Genomic DNA, 22,768 nt, shown 5'->3' with positions numbered 1-22,768 from the left:
TCCTTGGGTGAAAGAGTCTGGAAAGCAAGAATTCAGAGAATCAAGGGAATCCTGACGATGGGCCAATCATCTCCACACAAGATTTACAAACAGGCATCAGAAAGTGACCAGCCATGGTTCAAGAAACCCTCGAGTTAAGCTCACACCATAAATAAGAAAACACATTATCACAAAAAGATCACTTATAATGGGAATATTTAGGACGGAAACTCAATTATAGGCCTCATCAAAGAGAATCAATTTTATAAAATCTCATTTACTTACAAATATTCATGAATCAACCTGAATATTTGAAGATAAATTAGTAAATCAGTAATTAAAAAAGACTTTAAAAATCAGTACCAAATACTGAAGCACAATTTTTTAAAATTGAGGCATAATTGATTATACATATTTTGAGGGTACAGCATTAACTACCATCACCTGTGTACAACATGTGTTGATCAAATCAATATTATTAGTATATTCGGTATTACAAATCATAATTATTCTCTATGCCCCTTACCCAAGCTCTCCCCAACCTCCCTCTGTCCCCCCACCTCTAATAACCCCAGATTTGTTCTCTCCTTCTGACAGATCAATCTGTTATTGTGGGTCTCCTCCCCTCCCTTCCCTTCTCCTCTTTTCTTCCACTTTCCTTTCCTTTCCTTCTTTCTTAGCACCCACTTTTGAGTGAGCATATGTGGTATTTCTCTTTCTGTGTCTGGCCTAATTTTTTCCAAGCTCATCCTTGTTTCAAACATACAAAAAGCTTACAGAATTCCTCACCAGCAGATCCACACTGCAAGAAATGTTAAAAAAGAAGTCTTGGAGACAGAAGGAAAAATGATACATGAAACTATGGATCTATCCAAAGGAAGGGAGTACACAAAATTTACATGGATAAGTATACAAGTTTTTAAAATTAAATCTCTTTACAATATAACTGAAGGGGTGTGGTTTTCTAAATGACTGGGTGAAGTGCCCAGCAAATCTTTTCTCCCCAAGAGCAGTAATAAAACTGGGAAAAAATTGTCAGCAACAACAGAGGACTCTGGAAACTGACCAAAGATATAAAACAAATCCAGAATCATTTATTCAAGAAAATCCATTGAACCTAAGTAAGAACAGTGGAGGCATGTGCTGCATCAGAGGCTGCTCACAGCCTCACTGTGCCACCCCCCCAGCCACTGCAGCTCCTTGGCACTAAACTTCCACCAGGGCTGGGGAACAGAGTGCACAGAAAATTCCATTCTAAGAGGCACAGTCAACAAGAACTATCTCGGTGGCAAACAATGACGAAGGCCATTATCATGGTTAGCCTGTGTTAACAAAAGAGTACCATAGAATCCACTAAGGAGAAAAGGGAGACTTTATTTTCCAGAATAAGAAGAAAAGGAAAAAGGGACAATCTGCAGACTGGAGAATACAGGCCACAGCTGGACTGAGACAAGCATTCCCCAGTGAACAAAGAGGAGGACTAGTGTTGGGGCCTTCCAGTGTCAGGTTCACATGCATACCCGGTTAGCTTAGAGGTCTGCTACGAACACTCATGCAGAAGGTTGTCCATACACACACTGAGTGAACACGTCACAAAGGGTGTTATTGCTCAGGCTCTATAAACTGACCGTGGCTGGTTTTGATGTGGCTTCTCTTATCAGAGAAGAGAAAGAAGGAAGTCCTTGGAGTTCATTTCTGTCTAATTGAAGCCATAGTGAGGCCCCAAGAATGAGGAGGGGGTCACTGGCAGGCGCCAGGTAGACTTGTTAAAGGTCAATGCAGGATTCCCAGCCAGAGCTGATCTGGCCTCATCTTCTGAGAGTTGCCTCTGTTTAGTCACAGAAAAGAGACACGTATTTGCAGGCTGAGAAACACTAGCCTGCCCTTTCAGCCCACAGCACCTGGTGAACCTTGCCAACAAGTGTGGATGTCATTATCTTAGAAGCAAGAGACAGCTGCTGAGGGTTGTAAACAGCCAATTATGTCTGATTTGCATTTTTCAAAGGTAACAGCTGCAACATGGAGACTATACATGCTGGTGAGCAGAGCCTGGGAGACCAAAACAGGAAAGCAATTGCAGCAGCCCCGGGGGAGTCTGCATGTGCACCAAGTGGGCAAGGTGAACTGTAGGGAACAGAGATGAGTTAGGGCAGAATTTGCAGATACAGTTTTCAGAATTTGGTGTTCGCTGGATATATAGGGACACAGATGTGTGCAGGGTGACTCCTGTGTTTCTAGTGTGAGTTCCTGGCGAATGACAGAATCATTAACCAAGATAAGGGACACTGGAGGAAGGGGAGGATTAGAGCTGGGGTGATCAGGTCAGGAAAGCAATTTGGGGCTCATTAAATTCTGTGTACTTGTGAGACGACAAGGTTACTAATAAGAGATCACTTCTGTTCTCTCGATATTTCGTCCTATTGTCCAGCTCTGAGGTCTTTCAGACACCACAGGCCATTTCAGCTTCAAATTCTGGTAATAATTTGTGATATTTAAAATAGCATTTTAAGAGGCTGGCCACTTAGCTCAGTTGCTTACAGCATGATGTTACAACACCGAGGTCAAGGGTTCAGATCCCCATACAGGTCAGCTGCCAAAACATAAAAAAAAAAAAAAATGAAAATAGCACTCTAGGGCCAGCCTGTGGCTGACTCGGGAGAGTGTGGTGCTGATAACACCAAGGCCCCGGGTTCGGATCCCATATAGAGATGGCTGGTTGATCACTGGGTGAGCGTGGTGCGGACAACACCAAGTCAAGGGTTGAGATCCCCTTACCGGTCATCTTTATTTTTTTTTTTTTTTATTTTTTTAATTTTTATTTTGTCAATATACACTGTATATGATTATTATGGCCCATCACCGACACCTCCCTCCCTCCTCCCTCTCTCCCCTCCCCCCCAAGAATGTCTTTTCCGTTTGCTTGTTGTAGTAACTTCATGAAAGTATAGTTGTTATATCTTGTTGCACCATTGTGCATTCCCACCAACAGTGTAAGAGAGTTCCTTTTTCTCCGCAGCCACGCCAGCATTTATCTTTCGGTGTCTTTTGGATTTTTGCCATCCTAACTGGGGTGAGATGGTATCTCAGTGTGGTTTTGATTTGCATTTCCTGGATGCTGAGTGATGTTGAGCATTTTTTCATATGACTGTTGGCCATTTGCATATCTTCTTTAGAGAAATGCTTACTTAGTTCTTTTGCCCATTTTTTGATTGGGTTGCTTGTTTTTTTCTTGTAAAGTTGTTTGAGTTCTTTATATATTCTGGATATTAGTCCTTTGTTGGATGTGTATTTTGCAAATATTTTCTCCCACTCTGTTGGTTGTCTTTTAGCTCTGTTAATTGTTTCTTTTGCTGTGCAGAAGCTTTTTAGTTTGATATAGTCCCATTTGTTTATTTTTCCTTTGGTTGCCTGTGCTTTTGGGGTCATATTCATGAAGTCTGTGCCCAGCCCTATTTGCTGAAGGGTTTCTCCTATGTTTTCTTTAATAAGTTTTATTGTTTCGGGGTGTATATTTAAATCCTTGATCCATTTTGAGTTGATTTTAGTACAAGGTGAGAGATATGGGTCTAGTTTCAATCTCCTGCAAATGGATAGAGATGGCTGGTTGATCACTGGGTGAGCGTGGTGCGGACAACACCAAGTCAAGGGTTGAGATCCCCTTACCGGTCATCTTTAAAAAAAAGAAAAAGAAAAAAAGAAAATAGCACTCTAAATGCATAAAAGTTATTATTATACCTTAAAACTAATTTAGTTATCATCATATAACCCAACTTTGCTTGTTCTGCTGCACTTTTTAAAGTGCATATTCGTGTTTTTCAACATTAACTTTCAGCAAATCCTTAGTTACACTCTTTTAGATGCCGTAGATCGCTAATAAGTTTAATTTGGGAGATGATTAAAAAAATGAACTGGTGAGTAATTGTGTAATAACTTTAATAGAAATTAGAAATATTAAAATAGCATTAAAACAGGGTCTATCATATGCAAAACTGAGAGGCTATTCTGTTTCATATATTTTAGATTTAATATTAATACTTCCCTACTTAAAATCAAATAAAAACCTTAAGTCTGTGAATTACCTTTTAATTCAAAGTTCAATATATATCTTCTATTTATACTTTGACATCAATTGCAAATCAGAACCCCATTCCCAAATGGAGCCAAGCTATGGAGAGTCTACGTGTTCTCCCACCTGTTCCCAGCACCTAGAGGATGGGACTGTGCCACGTGCACCTTACTCAGCATGGCACCAGGTACAAGGTTTCCTAAATAGAGACTGCATTGAACTGAAGTAATACTTTTTCTAACCTAGTCTGATGATTTTCTACTGTTTCCATAATGAGAATGGACAACACAGATCAGCATCCTCTCATATGACTGAAGATCATTACTAGCTTCCAGATTTTTCTTCACCAAGAATGGTGACTGATTCCACTTTCATGCCATGTTGTTATATTGCTATTAATGCATTTTCTCAACTCAAATCTACTCAGAGAAAGACCAGCACTGAATAGAAAGAGGTTCCATATATAGCCTCTTTTCTCATTATGCTCCTTAAATATTTCAAAATACATATTCTTTATTTTTACAGAATGATAACAACAGGTTTATAAATATTGTCACGTGTTGATGCTGTAAAATAAAAGCTAATAAACACAACAGCCAATTACATGATCTATTCATTCCCGCTTCCCTGCTACCCATTTCACGTTATTCTCAGTGCCTGACTTGAAGCAGGACTGGACGTAGTACTTCATGGACAACTGACTGGCACACCCAGAGGTCTCACCACTTCTGCACATTTTGATTCCACAAGCTAATAATTCATTCACTTCTTCCTTTCTTATCCAAACAGTTCTGTGCCTTATTCAAACATTAAACACACTATTCAACATAAAATTACAACATGACATTGGGAACAGAACCAGTTCCTGTAGGGTCACTTGAGAAGTAAAGACACTTTCCATAAACATGGGAAGTCATAGAAGACAGCAGGAAAGAGGGGCCAGAAGAGACCTAAAAACTGAATAATAACCTAGTGAAAGGAATAAAGGGATGGGCCTGGGACCATGTCTGGGCATCTGGGGCTTCAGAGACCTGCGTGGAGGATACCGATTTGCAACCCATCAGATATATACAAATATTATTGAAAACTTATGAAAGTGGATGAGAACAAGAAGGGAGAAATGTTTAGAGTGAAATACAAGGACTCGAACCACATTGGATGGGCCGGGCTACCAGAAGGGGCTAGGGAAGCAGAGAACATGCCAGAGAAGTTGAGAAAGTCCTGGTGGAGGACCTAGGCCTTGGCACCCAGCTAAGCAGGGGACATAAGAACAGACCCCCACCCCCAGCCTTATCCTTATTCTTGAAATGGTAGAAGGGCATTTGAACTGGAGAAATTTACATGGCAAGCCAAGAAACCATGAAAATACATGCTGTTCAAAGGAATAATGAGTATCACTGTGAATGGAGTGTGAAGAATAGAAACTGAGAAGAGAAGTTGCATCTAAGAGACATTACATGCCAAGATGAGCACTGTGGACATCATTCTCAATGCAAACTTTCAAGCTGTTGCTTTGCCTCCCACAGATTTGTCACCCCTTTCCCCCTGGGTGACAGAGCTGCCAAAGATTACTTAAAGCCCATCTCTTCGGAGCAGTGAGAAGCCCCCAAAAGGGGTTAATCTCCTGGAACCCTCAAGATAGAGGCATTACTTCCATTTGGGAAATCAACCATGAATTGGGGTTCTCTTCCCGCATTTATTCTCTAGACCAGGAAGTTACAGGACGAGAGAATAGGTGGGGTTTTTTGCTAAGTATAGTTTAACAAGTTTAACAATAGAAGCTGGTAACATTCAGTAAGACAAGCAAGGTGACATTCTATAATGCAATTTTCAAGAAGTTAAGTCAATCCACCAACAAAAGCTTAATTTTAGCAAACATTCTCTTCTTATAGCAATTTCCCAGTACCTTTACATATCAATCAGTGACCTGTCTGTCTTTGAGCCAGCAACTTTCCTGTGTTACAATTCCTTATCTTACAACAGAGACTATAGTCTGGGGAAAATTTTCCATCCTTTGCAAGGTCAATATTTGAAACTGCAAGGCTTTGGAAAATCAGGCCCTGTGAAGTACATTTGCATTATGCATACTCCACACCAAGCAGTGGAAATATAAGTGAAAAGGAAAAGATGATAACTATTACTTTGGGTGACAAACCATATCATATTAAATTAATGTCAAAGATAAAAATGCAAAGTGGTGCACTTGAACAGCTATTCTTATCAATAATTAAAAGGAAGTCACTACAGAGCCATTGCCATTAAAGGATGTACTGTGGTTATTTTACAAGTAGTGATGATGATTAACTGTCTTCATTTTTATGCTACAAGCCTTTGTGCTTGACAGCTCCTGCTTGCTGAATTTAGGGGAGCACACAGATCCCATAACAGCTGCACAGCCCACTGGTCTTCCTGGGGATCAGATATGCAGTTTGATCATCCTCGGACCAAACTCTAACCCAAGGAGCTGGAGTAATATCTCCTCATGAAAGTACAGCAAGCTAATGGCAAATCTCTATCAAAGAGCATGCTCTGCTTTGAAGTTAGTAAACCTGAAGTTGTTTCCAAAGTAATGGGAGAAGCAGCAGCTAATTTCACAGGATCAAGAAGAAATTCTAAATACCAGGTGTCCCAGCCGCTGCAGCAGTGAGCACATTCATAGAGCCAAAATACACAAGGACAGAAGGAAATGATGATGGAAAGAAGGTTAATAGCATGCAACAGCATCTGTTCTGTGTTTTGTGGAAATACAAGCACTGGAAAGTAGAGGCAGAGCTGGGAAACAGTGAAAGTGGAATGTGTCTGAGATGTCATTGGGAAGGGGACATGAAGCCAAGGCTGAACATAATCCTGTACTCTGGGATTGAGTTGCTCGGGTGAGCCTCATCTTCAGAAACAACTCATCAAAGAGGAAATGGTAGTTATTCAACACCTCACCATATCCCACAATGCCCATACCCGCAGCCCTGCACCAACAAAACCCCTAAGTTTCCACTCCCACCCTTTGTGTGTGCTGCTTCCTGTAGCAGCTCCCAGCCTCTGCCTCACTGCCCACCCCCTTCATGTGCTTTGTACAATTCTATGACCTCACACAATCTTGACAGAGAAAATGGATAACTTTAGAATTGTTCACCACACCAACACCTAACACAGTTCTATGAAAATAGCAAGTGCTCAATACATTCTTATATGATGAATGAGGGAATGAAGAAATGACTGCAAAAATAGTATAGTAGTGGGCCGACCCCGTGGCTCACTCGGGAGAGTGCGGTGCTGGGAGCACAGTGGTGCTCCCGCCGCGGGTTCGGATCCTATATAGGCATGGCTGGTGCACTCACTGGCTGAGTATGGTGCGGGCGACACCAAGCCAAGGGTTGCGATCCCCTTACAGGTCACGACAAATGACAAAAAAAAAAAAAAATAGTATAGTAGTAACGAACTGGGGAAAAGGCAGGCCCATTTTTAAATCCTAGATCCAATCAAACACCTTAATTTCTCTAGGGTTCAGCTTCCCCCTCCTCCAAAGCAGTGAGGTCACTACTGTATCTAATGAATTTGGCTGGGGTGAGAGGCCACTGATGTTCCCTTTTAACATGGGCTAATTACTTTGTAGACCTGCTGCTCAACTCTCATCCAGGAATTTTTGTTTGGAATCTTGGGTTAGTTCCACGCTTCCTTTTATCCCATAAGGCATTTTACTATCTCAAATAACTTTTCCTAAAAAGAATACACGGGAGGCAATTCACCAGATCTAGGCACATCTGTAAGTCTATTCTAACTTCATACTTGACAGTTTTGCTGGGTCTAAAATTCTAGGCTCAACATAATTTTCTCTCAGAACTATGGAGCCAGGTTGGCTGGCTGGTTAGCTCTGTTAGTTAGAGTGCAGTGTTATAACACAAAGGTCAGGGGTTTGGATCCCTGTACCAGCCAGCCACAAAAAAAGAAAAAGAAAAGAAAAAAAGTATATATTACAAGGTAGTGAGTGCTACATAGACCAATAAAGCTGGGAACTCCTATTAATCGGATGTTGTACCATCTGGATTGATTCTGATGCTCTGTTTTGAATTTGTATTGACTGCCTATTTGTCTCTCTGTCCTACATCCTGGGAGGGTTTTCTGTCTTAAGGCGTTCAACAGTTACATTTTGAATTCCAAGAGCTTTTATTTTCTGTGCCTTTTTCATAGAATACTTTTATTTTTTGGATATAATTTTTCATTGAGATGCATCATATAGAACAATATGAAAAACTGTATGAACTTATCTTAAGCAGGGGGTGAAATGGTCAGTGAAGGCTTGAAAAACACTCTAGAAGAATGGCAGGAAGGATGTGAGGAGGCTGTAATCCAGGTGAGAAGCAAGGCCTGAACAGAGGCAGGGTGTTTAGGCAGAGGTGACTGTCAGGTGATGTAGAGGGTTAGAAATGTTGATTCTCATTTGATTTTTAGAATAGGGTTTTTAGGTAATACATGTGTGAGGCAAAAGTCTCTGGCCAGGGAGAAAAGCCCACAGCTAGCCGGAGAAAAGCCCACAGCTAGCTGGGCAACAGCCCATCTAATCAACTCTAATCACTGCTTAGGTATGGGATTATATATTTTAATGATTTTAGAGCTAACAGGTGGTTATCATACTGATCCTGTTAAGAAATTTTGAAGTATTGCTGTAGGGGAAAATGTGAAAAAAATGTTTGCTAAGGGCATGTGGAAACTTTAGAGACAATTATAGTTAGATTTAACCATAAGAATGTAACTTTTGCTTAAATCATTTAAGGAGAGGTTATATTTTAGATAAGGATCACAGCTGGATCAACTTAGCTTTTCACAAATTGTACTTTGGAATTTCACGTTGTTAATTTTACTGATGTTACTAGTTTCCGTTGTTTAAGCTATACTTAGCCATAGATAACTTTTGTCACACTGCCTATGTCTTTGTGTCCTTTTGAAATGATTGTCTTTTTTTTGTGTGTGTGTGACCGGTAAGGGGATCGCAACCCTTGGCTTGGTGTCGCCCGCACCGCGCTCAGCCAGTGAGTGCAGGGGCCATCCCTATATAGGATCTGAACCCGTGGCAGGAGCGTCGCTGCGCTCCCAGCGTGGCACTCTCCCGAGTGCGCCATAGGGCCAGCCCCGAGTAACCCTTTTTTGAGTCTCTGTTACATAGCAAGAAGTGTAACAAGGTGAGGTTGAGTCCAAGTTTCTGGCTTGGGTGATTTCTCAATCATTCTCTGAATTAAGGAAGAGGAAGGAAAGGTTTGTTTCTGTTGGGGGTGACATTGATAAGTTCAAATCTGGATATTTTGAGTTTAAGGAATTTGTGGGATATAAAAGCTGGAAATGCCCAGCAGGTTGGTAGTCATTAATATGGTTTTGCCCTCAGGAAAGAAATCTGGGGTAGTTTGAGAGACAGTAAGATATAAAGCAGGTGGGCCAAGCTGGTGGCACACTCGGGAGAGTGCAGCGCTGGGAGCGCAGCGACGCTCCCACTGCGGGTTTGGATCCTATATAGGAATGGCTGGTGTGCTCACTGGCTGAGCGCAGTGCAGGCAACACCAAGGGTTGCGATCCCCTTACCGGTCATGAAAAAGACAAAAAAAAAAAAAAAAAAAGATATAAAGCAGGTAACCTGAGTAAAGTTAATGAGAAGTAAGGATGAGAAGAGAAGCAAGCTAGAAACAGAATACTGATTTTTCTGTTCTGTTTTTGACAACTTTATTGAGGTTTACTTTATATACAGTAAAATACACCCATTTAATGTGTACAATACTCATGTAAAATATGGTTGGAAAAAAATAATAAAATGAAGTGTGCGATTCTGTGAGTTTTGACAGATGTGTATATCCATGAAAACACCACCACCATCAACGTACAGAACATTTCCATCATCCCCTGAAGTTTCCTCAGGCCCCTTTTAATTCTTCCTCTTCTCCACACCCTGCCGTAGACAACTGCTGATCTGCTTTCTCCTCCTATGGATTAGTTTGTTTCTAGAGTGTTATGTCTGGCTTGCTTCTTTCACTTAGTATATATAACCCATTTGAGATTCATCCATATTGTTGGATGTATCAGTAGTTCCTTTTTACTGACAAGTGGTATACCACATTTTGTTTATCCATTCACTAGCTGATAGATGTTTGAGTAGTTTCCACTTTTTCCTATTATGAATAAAACTTTGTGAACATCCATTTACATGTCTTTGTGTGGACATAGATTTTCATTTCTCTTGGGTAAGTGACTAGGATTGTAATGTCTGGGGTCACATGGTAGGCATATGACTGCCAGTTTTGCATGGAGCTTGTAACATTTTACGTTACCACCAGTAAGAACTCCAATTGCTCCAAATCCTTACAACTCTTGGTATTCTGTATCCAATGTTAGTCTTTCTAGTAGGTATGTAATGGTTTCTCATTGTAGTTTTAATTTGCATTTCTGTGATGACTAATGATGTTCATGTGCTTATTGGCCAATGGTATATCTTTTGTTCTACTCAAATTTTTTGCCTGTTGATATGTTGTATTATCTTTTTATAACCGAGTTGTAAGGGATCCTTATATATTCTGGATACAAGTTGTTTGTGACATATGTGTATTTTGAATATTTTATTCTATAGCTTGTCTTTTCAGTTTCTCAACTATGACTTTTGAAGAACTAAAGTTTTAATTTTGAAAAAGTCCAGTTTATCAAATTTTACTTCATGGTTCATGTTTTTTTGTATTCTAAGAAATCTCTGCTTACCCCAAAGTGGCAAAGATTTTCTGCTATGTTTTCTTCTAGGTTTATAGTTTTAGCTTTTACATTTAAGCCAATGATCCATTTAGAGTTAATTTTTATAGGTGTAGATTTGTGTGGGCTAGAAAACCAATTTTTAAAGGATGGTCAAAGTGAAAAGATCTCTGAAGGTTACCAGAGAAAACGATGTTTTTGAATCCAGGAAAGGAGCAGGTGGGGTCTGCAGTGTCAAATAGGGTTTATGTTTGTTTGGTTTTGGTTTTTTTTTTGAAACTGTCCGGTATGAGAATCTGAACCCTTGAACTTGGTGTAACAACACCAACAACACTGTACTCTAACCAATTGAGCTAACTGGAAGGGAAAAGCTGGAGGAGGCGGAGTCGAAGATTTTTTATTTTTGAGACGCGGGCACGTTTGTATGATGAAAGATAAAAGTCAATGGAATGAAAATGGGTGGGGGAAGGAGTTAGGGTTTAATTGATGAGAAAGGCCCCTGAGGAGGCGGGAAAGAATGGGACCCAGAGCACAGTGGAGGGATTAGCTTTGACCTGGAAGTATCCAAAGTTCACTCAGCGTTCCAGAAAGGAAAATGGGGAAGAAGATGAGTTGCAGGGACAGACCAAGTGGTAACCCTGCAAATCTGAGAGTTGGAAGAGGAAATGGAATTAACCGTCTGGAATAATACCATCTCATCTAGGTAAGGCATGTATCACCATTTTGCAAATGAGAAATTTCTTCTCAGAGAAGTTGTCATTGGGTCCCCATCACGTGGTGAGCAGCGTGGCCCGCAGCTCAGCACTTTAGCCGCCGGATCCCAGGATCCATATCTCAGAGAGCGCGACGGGCGGGGGAGGAGGGGGCGACTTTAGGGACTACATGCCCCAAGATGCATCGGGGCCAGAGCCGGAAGCGGCCGCGGGGGGCCGTTCCCCCTCTCCCCCCGTTGGCTGTGACCTGCTGACCGGAAGGCCCGCTTTCGACCTGGGTCGCCGAGGATCAAGGCCTTCGCTGGCGGCGCTATGCGGCCCGAGCGGGCAGCGTTGTGGTACCGGCGGATGTCAGTGGTCTACGCGTTTGGCGCCTGGTCCGTGTTGGGCGCCATGTTTTACCTCAGCCGGAAAAAGAGCGAGCTGCCAGGTAGGGCTCTCCGGCGCGGCCTGCCCCCGCACACTCCACGTTCCCTGGGGAGTGCCCAGGGGGTCATGGAAGCGACTTCTCTGTGCTTTAAGCCCCACGTTTATTCTGCAAAACTAGTTGGAACGGTTGCTTGGAGACATTTGTTCTAATGGAATCTACAGGAACTCGAACGTCAGGAACTACCTTTTAGATACTGTTACGTAGTACCTTATACCAAATACTTAATACTGTTACCTAATATCTTATGTATTGAATAAGGCCGACCCCATACCCAGAAGTGGAAGAATCTGTGTAGGTTCAAGATGGAATTTCAGAGACCCTGGAGGGTGGTTTAAAGAGGTGATGCTTCTGTACCATTAGCCCTCGTCGCATATGGCGAGTAGACGATTTCAGGATTTTTAGCAGCCAAGGAGTATTAAAATCTTCCAGGAAATCTCTCAGGCTTCAAAAATGTGATGGAGATTTATAGAGGAAGAAAGTTGACTGTGGTTGCTAGGGGCTGAGGGGTGGGAGAGATGGGGAATGACTACAAAGGTATGGGGTTTCTTTTTGTGGGTGAAAATATTCTAAAATTGATTGTGATGTTGGTTGCAGAAATCTGAATATACCCAAAACCGTTAAAATCTACACTTTAAGTGGTTTAATTCTGTGGTATGTTTAAGTATATTTCAATAAAGCTGTTGTGTAAAAACTGTGCTGAAGATTACAATCGTTGATAAAGATTATCAGTGGCCTGGAAGTACACATGTCCAACATGTCCAGCATTTAATATCTGTAGTGGTCACATTTCTTTCCTTCATTTCTTCTTTTTTTCCTTCTTCCTTTCCTATTGCTATTGCTATTCCTATTCCTATTTCTATTTTTAATGGGTCCGGGGGGTGGGTAGTTCTTACCAAAATTTATTTTCAAGACTTCGGTGATTGCTATTTCTAATAATTCAAGTGTTCCTTTTTTTTTAGGTGATGAAGTAGAGCGAAAGGATGTCTCAACAAATGAAATAACTGAGCCCCCCAAAGGGTTTTATGTGGAAACGATTGTCACATATAAAGAAGATTTTGTTCCAATTACTGACAAGATCCTTAACTATTTGAAATCATGGACTGGTGGCCCTGGTCCAGAATCATGATTGACTGCTGAATTCTGGAAGCCAGGACTTTGGTTCAGCATTTAAATTTGATAGATGCCTTGATTTCCATTTTATGTTTGTGACAAGTGTGTACATTTAATTTAATTTTACTGTAAAATATAATCACCAATAAAATGTAATACATATTTACTTGGTGATAACTAAACTTGCATATTCAAGAAGTGTTCCTTTGTACAGATGCTCCTTGATTTATGATGGGGTTACATCCATAAATTGAAAATACTGTGAGTTGCAAATGCTTTTAAACCTACCAGACATGGGAGCTTAGCCTAGCATACTTAAACATGCTCAAAACGGTTACATTAGTCTACAGTTAAGCAAAACGATCTAACACAAAGCCAATTTCATAATAAAGTGTTGAATATCTCATGTAATTTCTTGAATACTGGAAGTGAAAAACAATGGTTGTATGGGTACTTGAAGTATGGTTTCTTTTTTCTTTTTTTTTTTTTCTTTTTGTCTTTTTTCGTGATCGGCCACGGATCGCAACCCTCAGTGTCGCGCCCGTACCGGACCAGGACCAGCTACGGGATCGCAACCCTCGGTGTTGCTCCCGCACCTCGCTCAGCCAGTGAGCGGCTGGTCTGTATGTGGGATCCAAACCCTCGGCGGGGGCGCCGCCGTGCTTCCCAAGCGGCGCACTGTAGCAGTGCACCACCGGGCCGGCCCCTGAAGTATGGTTTCTACATGAGTAAAGTTGAAGATTCTAAAGTCAGAGACCATCTGTATTTACGTGAATGGAAGGTTGAAGTGAAATTTCACACAGAGCTTCCGTAATCTTGGTCTTCTGAAACTAGTTAATGTAACTTTATATTTCTTTCATGTTGCTGTTAGAAACAGCTTAATTGGTGTCTTTAAGATTAGATTCAGCAAATCTCCATGTTCAGTTTGGGATTCACAGCAGCTGTTTGGGTACTATCGGGTACTGACTGGTAAGTGTTTTGAATTAGATCACAACTCCTTAATTAAATAGACTGGACCTGTTCTTTAGGTCCACTGCACATACCCCTCATTCCTTCAGCAGGCAGACATTACGCTCCAGCTGTGGCTAGTCAGAATGACATGATTAATGCTGCACCAGTCTCTTTACTGGTCTCTTAGTGGCAAGCAAGAAACGCACACAAGTGAGCTTAAACTGGAAGGGATTTATCAGAAACGTGTATTGGCACCTCAGAATTAAAGCAGAGAGTATGTTGGGGTCTTCAAAGGGCCTGACACCAGGAACTGGAATGTAGACAGCTACTCACTGAGCCTGCCTGGAGTCTCTGCCTTATTTCTCTTCTTGCTCTAGAAAGTATTACTTCCCAGCTACAGTGCCAAAGTCTGACCAGCTTCTCCCCACTCTGCAAGAACCTCAGTTCAGCTTTTTTCAGATTCCTGCTCTGTGGATTATTTAGTACTGCCTCAGTTATTAATAAAGTGACTTTTGTGTCTCATTTGGGTAGTGTTTTCTTGATCGTAGCTGTCTGACACCCTGTAAGAAATGTTGGTGTGTGGTAGGACAGGAATCAGACATTTCTGGGTTCCTGCTACAGTACTATTACCTTCAAACCCTCACCTTGATTTCCCACTGGTGTCAATTCCACCATGTGGGTGGCCTGAGCAGTGCATTGGTGCAGTCAACCTAAGTGACAAGGATTCCAAGATAGCAAGTAACAGAGCTCCAAATGTCAGCAGGAGAGACTCAACTTCCCAAGCATTATCAGAGGTCAAGAATGCTTCAGTGCCAATTGGTTGGAATTAAACCGATGAGCAAGAAGCAGTGTACAAAGGTGGATAGGGGAGGTGAGAGAAGCAAGTGCATGAGTATGGGAGGGATGGCATTTGGGAGGGATGGCAACAGTAGCATTAGCCTTACAGAAGACATTTCCCAACTTTCAAGGACTTCCAGGGGAAGGGGAAGGGCTGAGGGACTGTGGCAGAGGAGAGCTATTGATAATCACAGCAAGGATAAACAGTTGAACCTCTACTCTCACCTGGCAGTCAGTTTACCCAGGATCCGTAAGCTAGTGGGACTCAAAGGGACATTTGGGTTAGCTTTCCTGAGGACTTGCCTGGGTTTATTTGGTAGACCTAACCTATCCCATTCTCATTTCAGCCTAGAACTTTCCTGAACTCAAGATCCATATCCTACTTGATTGTCCTTTAACCATCTGAAACTCATTCTTAAATTGTTACTTCACCCACAAGCCTACTCTTCCTTTGGTCTCTTCTTCAGAGAGTACTCAGTTGTTCAAGTCAGAAACCTATCACTCTGAACATCTCACTTTTTTTGTTCCTTGTCACTCTTCCAGTCACCACATCCTGCCATTTCTACATCAAATGTTACGCTCCATCCGCTTCTCCCCGTTCCTTTTGCTACTACCCTAGTTAATTCATCCTTTGCATATGTAGCATCAACTCCCTACTCTGTCCTTGTCTCTTTTATTCCTCTCCAAAAGGTTTCCACAGTTGCCTAGCATGACTTATTTTGAAATTAATTTTTAATTTTTATCAGAACAAATACATGAAAAAATCAAATAGTGCTCAAAAAACAAAACAAAATAGTTCTTGCTTTATTTCTCCCACTTTTAAGTGTTAGCTATTTTTTTCTGGTATTTACTTCCATATTTCTAAGTAATAAAGTCTTATTAATATCTTTGATTTATCAGTCATAGATGGGATCTATTAACGAGGATTTCTTTCTTCCAAGAACTTCCTTTCCAACTGTCTTTTCAAGAAAACTATTGCATATTTTAGCTGAATCAATAATTAATATTTGCTATGCTTTAACTATGCAAATATAGTCAGTCACGAAGCCAAGTAATGAGCTATAATTAAGTTTATATAGCTTTTCTTCCTGGAGTTAACTATATCCTTTTTTTTTCCATTTTCTTAGTTTCCTTGATGCTTGTCTCCCATTCTTTCCACACTGTTTAAACTCTCAATATGATTTTCCATCCAGACCTTTCCAGTACATTAATAGTTCCTTTTTTTTTCTCTCTCTCTATTTTAAATCTCACAGCTCTTTGTCCTCCTGCTACGATCTGGACTGATCACTCTAGTTCTGCTTCACACACTTTTTTCTTTGATATTTCCTTTGCCATCCTATAATGGATCCCTGTTTTCTTGGTCCCGTGTCTCTTTAATTTTGAGAAAGGGTATATAAATTTTTGGAGATTTTTCATGTCTGAAAATGTTTTTATTCTATTCTCACCCTTGATTACTAGTTGGCCTGGGTGTAGAATTCAAGGTTTGATACTACAGAAGTCCCCCGATGTCTGTAGTGGATATGTTCCAAGACGTGCCCCCTGACCAGTGGATGCCTAAAACCATGGACAGTACCAAATCCTCTATATAAGATGTTTTTTTCTATACACACATACCTGTGTTAAAGTTTAATTTACAAATTAGGCACGGTAAGAGATAAACGACAATAAGAAAACAGAACCATTATAAATACTCAGAACAGCACACAATTTAAAACTTATGAATTGTTTATTTCTGGAATTTTTCATTAAGTGTTTTTGGACCATGGTTGACCATGGGTAACTGAAACCATGGAAAGTGAAATGGTGGACAAGTGGAGACTACTGTATTCTCCCTCAGAATTTTGAAAGCATCGATGCAGTGTATTCCAGTAATTCCAGTATTGAAGGTGAGAAGCCCAAATCCTCTGATTATGACCTGTTCTTTTTCTCTGGGAGGTCTTAGGACCCCCTTTATTTCTAGTGTTCTGAAATTTCACAATGATGCACCTACTGTGGCTTTTTATTATTATTATTCATTGGGTTGATCACTATTGTTGATCTCTGTGTATTTTGTTCTACTTTTTTGGAGAGAAAGTCATTCATTCATTTATACATTTGTAGAGGAGGCAAAACTTTACTTCTACCTTTTTAGAGTTTCTGGTTGGGCCCGATAATTAAATTGACATAATCAGATTAACCAGAGAAAAGCATACAGATTTTTTACATGGAAAATGCAGACCCGAAGAAGTGGCAAAACCAAAGTGCTTATATACTGGCCTGAACAAAGAGAAACAATTTTGGAAAAGAAATATGATAGGCCAAGGGAAGATAAGAGTTATTTAAACAAGGTCTGTACAGAATTCTCTTGACCTTGACTCTCCATCTCTGGTAATAATAATGGCTCTTTCTTCCTGGTATAGGGAGGGCATCTTTCACGTAAAAGTCTTATCTCCTGCTTTCAAAAAGAAAAGGGAAGGTCAGAGCATCCTTCCTGCACCTGCTGTTCTTCAATCATCTTTAGCTTGAAATAATTCTTATGCCAAAGTGGCATATTTTTGGGGTGGCATATTCCACCATTCTAAACATTCAACACATTTGTACTGAGCTCCTGCTCTGTGCCAGCACTGCTCTGTTGGGCACTATGTGAACAGTGCCATCATGGAGTTTTACCTTTTATCAGGAGAGGCAGACAAAAACAAATAAGCTAATATATTAAGTCTTCTAATCTGACTTTGTAATTCTATTTTTATATTGGCTATCATTTTTAATTTTAAGAGTTCTTGCTCTCAATTCTTTTTTTAATGATATCCTTTTGATTGATGAATATAATATCTTCTCATCGCTGAAGGTATTTCCATTTGTTTTACTATTTCTTCTTGCACTGTGCTGTCAGCACCTTTCTGCTATTTGTTTTGCTTTCTGTCTCAAGTTGAGGTGTTTTTCTAATGTTCCTTCTTATTGGAAAAGCATCCATTTAAAAACCATTTGCAGCTTTGGGGAAGGGGGGCTTGATCACATTCTGACCACCTTTTTACTGCTGGTTGGTGTAGCAATTAGGGTCCTTAGCAGCACCCCACAGAACTGGAGCCAGTTGATGCTGAAAAGGAACCTTGGAAAGGATACTGGGAAATTCTTAGAATTGGAGGGAGTTCAGGGAAACATGGTTAGGGACAGTGCAGCCAGGAATGGTACAGGCAGTGTGCGGTCCTTGCTGACTGAGGTAGGCTGCTCCTGCCAGGACCCTGCCTCCAGGACCTCTGATAGTAGGGAGTTTCTGAAGACCCCACACCGGAGTGACTTCCCAGCCTACTTACTAGCACTCACCTCTGAATATCAGTTTGTGTGATGATACTTAACGTTGGTCACAGACCTGGGCCTTCGCTGCAAAGGAGGCCGGGAAAGTGAGTTTCTGGCTTCTAAAACAGGGACACATGAACTTTTAAGGTAGGAAGTTCCCCAAACATAGGAAGGATGTTTACAAAAAGCTGGTCAGGCAAATACCTTTACCAATATCCACTCTAAACAGCAAGCTAGGTATTTTATTGGGAGGTACTGAAATGTCAGCCTCAGTAGGTCAGTTCCTTGGGGAAGGGTCCTCCCTCCGGTCTACCACCCTCGGGGTAAATGCCTGGTTGTAGGATCCTGGGAGCTGGATGCGGGAGGGGCTTGGGAAGCTTGTTTAGACTAAAGATTCCCACTTAGTCTGGTGCCATATCCTCATCCTCTGCTCTGGCTAGCATCCACGGGGATTGCCAGAGCAGAAATCTCAGGTCTCCGAAGTTAAGTGCAGAGAGTGGGGATGGGCACCTGCGGATCCAACTGTTGCTCCTGCAGACCAAAACGTCTCTGCATTTGCAGCCCACCCTCTACCCCTACCTCCACACTACCTGTTGCCCTGGGTCCTGAGCCTTTTCAAGTTACTGGGGCTTAACAGCCAGCTTCTAACTGATGTCCCCTTTGCAGGCCCTTAGGTTTTTTGTGCTTCCCCTCCATTAGGTCAGTCACCACTCCTCCATCTGATCTCTCTATAGGTTGCGTTTTGGGAGACAGATGGCATCTAGTTTAATGGAAGTCGAAGTTTGCATTTATACATAAAAATATCTTTAAACAATTTATATATACAGTTGGCCCTCCATATCTGTGAGTTCCGTATCACTGGATTCAACCAATCTTGGATGGAAAATACTGTGAAAAAAAAATTGTGTCTGTCCTGAACATGTACAGATTTTGTTATTATTCGCTAAACAATACAGTATAACAACCATTTACTTATTATTTACATTGTGTTAGCTATTATAAATAATCTGGAGGTGATTTAAAGAATATGGGAGGATATTCATAGGTTATGTACAAATACTATATCATTCTATATCAGGGACTTGAGCATCCGTGGATTTTAGTACTGGAGGGAGGTCCTAGAACCAATTTCCCGCAAATCCAAAGGAAGACAGTATATATACGAGATTACTTTGAAACGTTCATGGAAAATAGAATTAAAAGATAATACAAGTCCTTCCATGAACTTTTTGAAGTACCCTCATATCTACACACATACATATATATTTAAAAATACATATAATTACGTTTCCTTCTTGTTCGAAACACTTCCACCTTAATTGCTTGTGCTAAGCCCACATTCTTTCTCTGCAACACTGATTTCTAACTGGCCGGTAGAAAGAGCCACTACTGCCCTGCCTTTCTCCTGCTGGGGCCCCTTGCTTCCTAGACCCCTCTCTGCTCTAGGCAGCTGGGCTGTTCCATGAACTCAGGGGCCAGGGAGGGGGGTGCTGGTTTGGGTGTCTTCAGGACACAGAAAAATTTGAGACTCAGAGCAGCCTGGAGCTACAATAATTTGTATAGTTTAGCTAAATCATGGCCTAAAATGGTCTTTATGGACTAATCTAACAACCTAAATATAATCTACAATGTTTGTCTAGGAGAAGGTTTTCTGAATTCTAAGCATCCAGCTTGCCAATGCACTTTAAACATAGTCTGTTCAGAAGTTGGGAACTGCCTGTTGGAGAAAGGTTTGCAGGATTCCCATGAACTGCCTTATAGGAAACAAATTTCTTTAAATTCAGAGAGGTCTGTCAGTATTTAGAATAAATAGTTTTTTTTTTTTAAGATGGATTTTGTTTAAACTGGGAATTGCTTTTTACCCACTGCAGTAGCTTAAATTCACGTGGGTTTGTTCTCATGTGAAAGAAGTCCACCCCTGTGCTGTCCAGAGCTGGCACAGAGGCTCCATGGAGCCGTTGGGGGCCTAGGCTCCTTCTGTCCTTCTATTCCACATTCTTAGCAAGTGGTCTCCATCCTCGAGGTCACAGGATGGCTGCCAAAAACTTCCACATTCCCAGGAGGAATGAGGATGTGGAGTACTGCAAAGAGACACAAGTTAGCTGCCTGCCACCTCTTAACAAGCATTTCTTGAGTCCCGCTGACAACTTCTGCTTATATCTCCTTGGCCACCCTGAGCTGCAACAGAGTGAGGCAGTGCACTTACTTAAAACTAGGCACATTATTCCTGTTACTGAGGAAGAAAGGGAGAAGGGGTTAGCAAATTTGCAATCTTCCTTGGAGTATACCCAAGGAGGACTTTTCTCTGTGTTCTTTGTCACACTGTAACCTACCTCTGCAGAAAAGAGTTAAGGAAGCAGGCCTGAGATTGCTACCTTTAAAACCTGCCTGCAAGGTAGGCCCTTGGCTAGCATCTGGGACCGTGGATTTCTGCAGGGTTCACACAGTTCTCTAACTGATAATGGTGGCTTACTGTAGTTAAACTCTTTGTACTTTGTGGTTCATGCTGAATACTTGCTTTCTTTTTGGGAGTCTGGAATTTTGGTACATGCTAGACAGAGAATCCCCAATAAAAACCCTGGACACAAGTCTCTAATGAGCTATATCCTGGAAGACTACACTTCAAAAGTGTTGTCACAATTGGATACTGGAGGAATAGAGTGTATCCTGTGCAACTCCAAGGGAGAGGACTTTTGGAAGCCTGAGCCTGCTTCCTCCACATTTTGCCCCATGTACCTTTTGTCTTTGCTCATTTTGCCTTGTATCCATTCACTGTAATAAATCAAGGCATGAAGACAACTACATGCTGAGTCCTGTCAGTCCCCCTGGCAAATCAGCAATCCTGGGGATAGTCTTGGGGACCCTGGATACACTACCCAGGCAAAATTCATCCAGCTATGATAGGATGGCTATTATAGCCTCACTCTTTATATATGAGAAGCAAAGAGGCTGAGAATTGTCAAAATATACTCTTCAAAAGTTAAGAAGGTGACTCTAATACAAATATAGAATGAGCAAATATCAAATATTTGTTCAATTCGTTAATGAGAAAGTCAGCAGGATGGTAAAGCTGATTCAAAAGAGAATAGAGAAATGGGTTATTTACACATTGGAGAAAGAAATATTAGAATAAGATTTCTGGTTAATGTCCTAAAGGGGGGTAAAGCCCTAAACTTAGGGGTTATTATTATTATTTTTTATTAATTATCATTTATTTTTAACAGACAAATCATTTTCATTTTCACCAGACAAAAGTCTACAAGTTAACATTTCACAAAATCCAGGGTCAAACAAAGATACATTCCCCAGTAATTAAGGAATCATTTAGTGGGCACATTAAACACAGTGCTCCAAGATGACATTGAAAGGACCTGCTATTTTTGCCTTATATTCCAAGTTTTGGGCAATTTTCCTTAGCAGTACCCAGATGTTAGTCGGTCATTGGAGGTACCAGGACTTGGCTGGTTGCTCAGTTGCCAGTTGTGCCCTGTAATTTCTGCCTTACCAAACACCATAGGTGAGTCAAGGTAACATCCAAGGTTAGGAGGTAATTTGAGTGGATTTCCTGGAAGGGCCCATGTGTTGTGGACCAAACATGTAGAGCTCAGAAAGACTCTCTGGTGATATCCTATCAGAGGACTATCTTGCATGTTTTTGTATTTTTCCATCTCAGATCCAGCATATGTCAAAGCAAACATGGGAATCTCCTGGATTTAGTCCCATTTTCAGAGAAGAAAATCTCTACCCAGCTGTGTATTTGCGGGGTTAGAGAAAAATGTCTAAACGACCGATGTCAAAGAAGCAGTGGAGTTAAGGTTCTCCTAGCAACAGAAACTCACCTGGATGGAATGAAACCGTGCTGTTTAGGACATTGTGCTCCAACGTGCTCCAATATATAGGGCGTTGGGCTTTAAACAATCTGGGGAACATTGCTTTAACTGCCTGATTAGACTTTTAAGATTAATTATATGATCTATCATCATTTCCAAAATGATAGATATGGTCCAGTCATATTTACGTGGTTGTGAAAATATGCTTAGGTGTGTGCTACAAGATTATTTTCTGAGGAATAGGATTCAGGACAAAGCCAGGATTCAGTGATGATTGGCTCTAAGGCCTGGGGATGTGGAAGAAAAAAACCTGTGCAGTCTGCGGTCCAGGAATAGTGGAGTCTAGTCAGGGGGTGTGGGCTGGGTCAGGGGTAGCTATATCTAAGGCTGAGGCGGGGCCGGGGATAGAGGCGGGGCCTATCAGTGATGGGCGGGATTATGGCCAGGTCGCAGGCGAGCGTGATAGTCGTGGGCGGGACCAATCGATGGGCGCGCGGGCTTATAGTTAGACCGAGGGTGGGCGTGGCCGACGTGGGGCAGACGGCAGCCGACCAGGTCGGACCGGGCCGCGGGCCGCACTTCCGGGTGTCACCCCCAGAGGGCGCCGGCTGCGGAGCCGCGCGCTGAATCGCGAGGCCGGACGGAGCGCGGCACCGCCCCCCCACTCGCCGCCATGAAGGCTGTGGTGCAGCGCGTCACCCGGGCCAGCGTCACAGGTCAGTCGGGCGGGGCCGGGCCCGGGAAGAGCCGCCCTCGGACCCTACGGCCGGCCGTCGTGCGTGGGGGTCCCGCGCGCCGTCCTCGGGACCGCTGAGGCGCCTCGAGAACTCGGTCCCCCCCTTCTGTCCTTCTATTCCAC

The 22,768-nt window shown here is 41.8% G+C and overlaps 1 protein-coding gene across 3 annotated transcripts in view; it reads left to right on the top strand.

The window, feature by feature from the left end:
* Window positions 1-22,433: 22,433 nt before the first annotated feature.
* Window positions 22,434-22,768, top strand: part of DTD1 (D-tyrosyl-tRNA deacylase 1) — a 160,297-nt gene continuing 159,962 nt past the window's right edge. For 2 of the 3 annotated variants that reach the window (XM_008587223.1, XM_008587217.1), the window contains exon 1: window positions 22,467-22,625. In XM_008587223.1, the coding sequence (XP_008585445.1) occupies window positions 22,583-22,625 (43 nt within the window). In that variant the 5' untranslated portion in view covers window positions 22,467-22,582. Of the gene's footprint in view, window positions 22,626-22,768 lie in introns of all 3 variants that reach the window. The other variant, XM_008587208.1, reaches the window with a different exon arrangement.

Source organism: Galeopterus variegatus, unplaced genomic scaffold (genome assembly GCF_000696425.1).
Source record: "Galeopterus variegatus unplaced genomic scaffold, G_variegatus-3.0.2 Scaffold116, whole genome shotgun sequence".
Lineage (NCBI taxonomy): Eukaryota > Metazoa > Chordata > Mammalia > Dermoptera > Cynocephalidae > Galeopterus > Galeopterus variegatus.
This window is presented reverse-complemented; position numbering and strand designations above follow the sequence as displayed.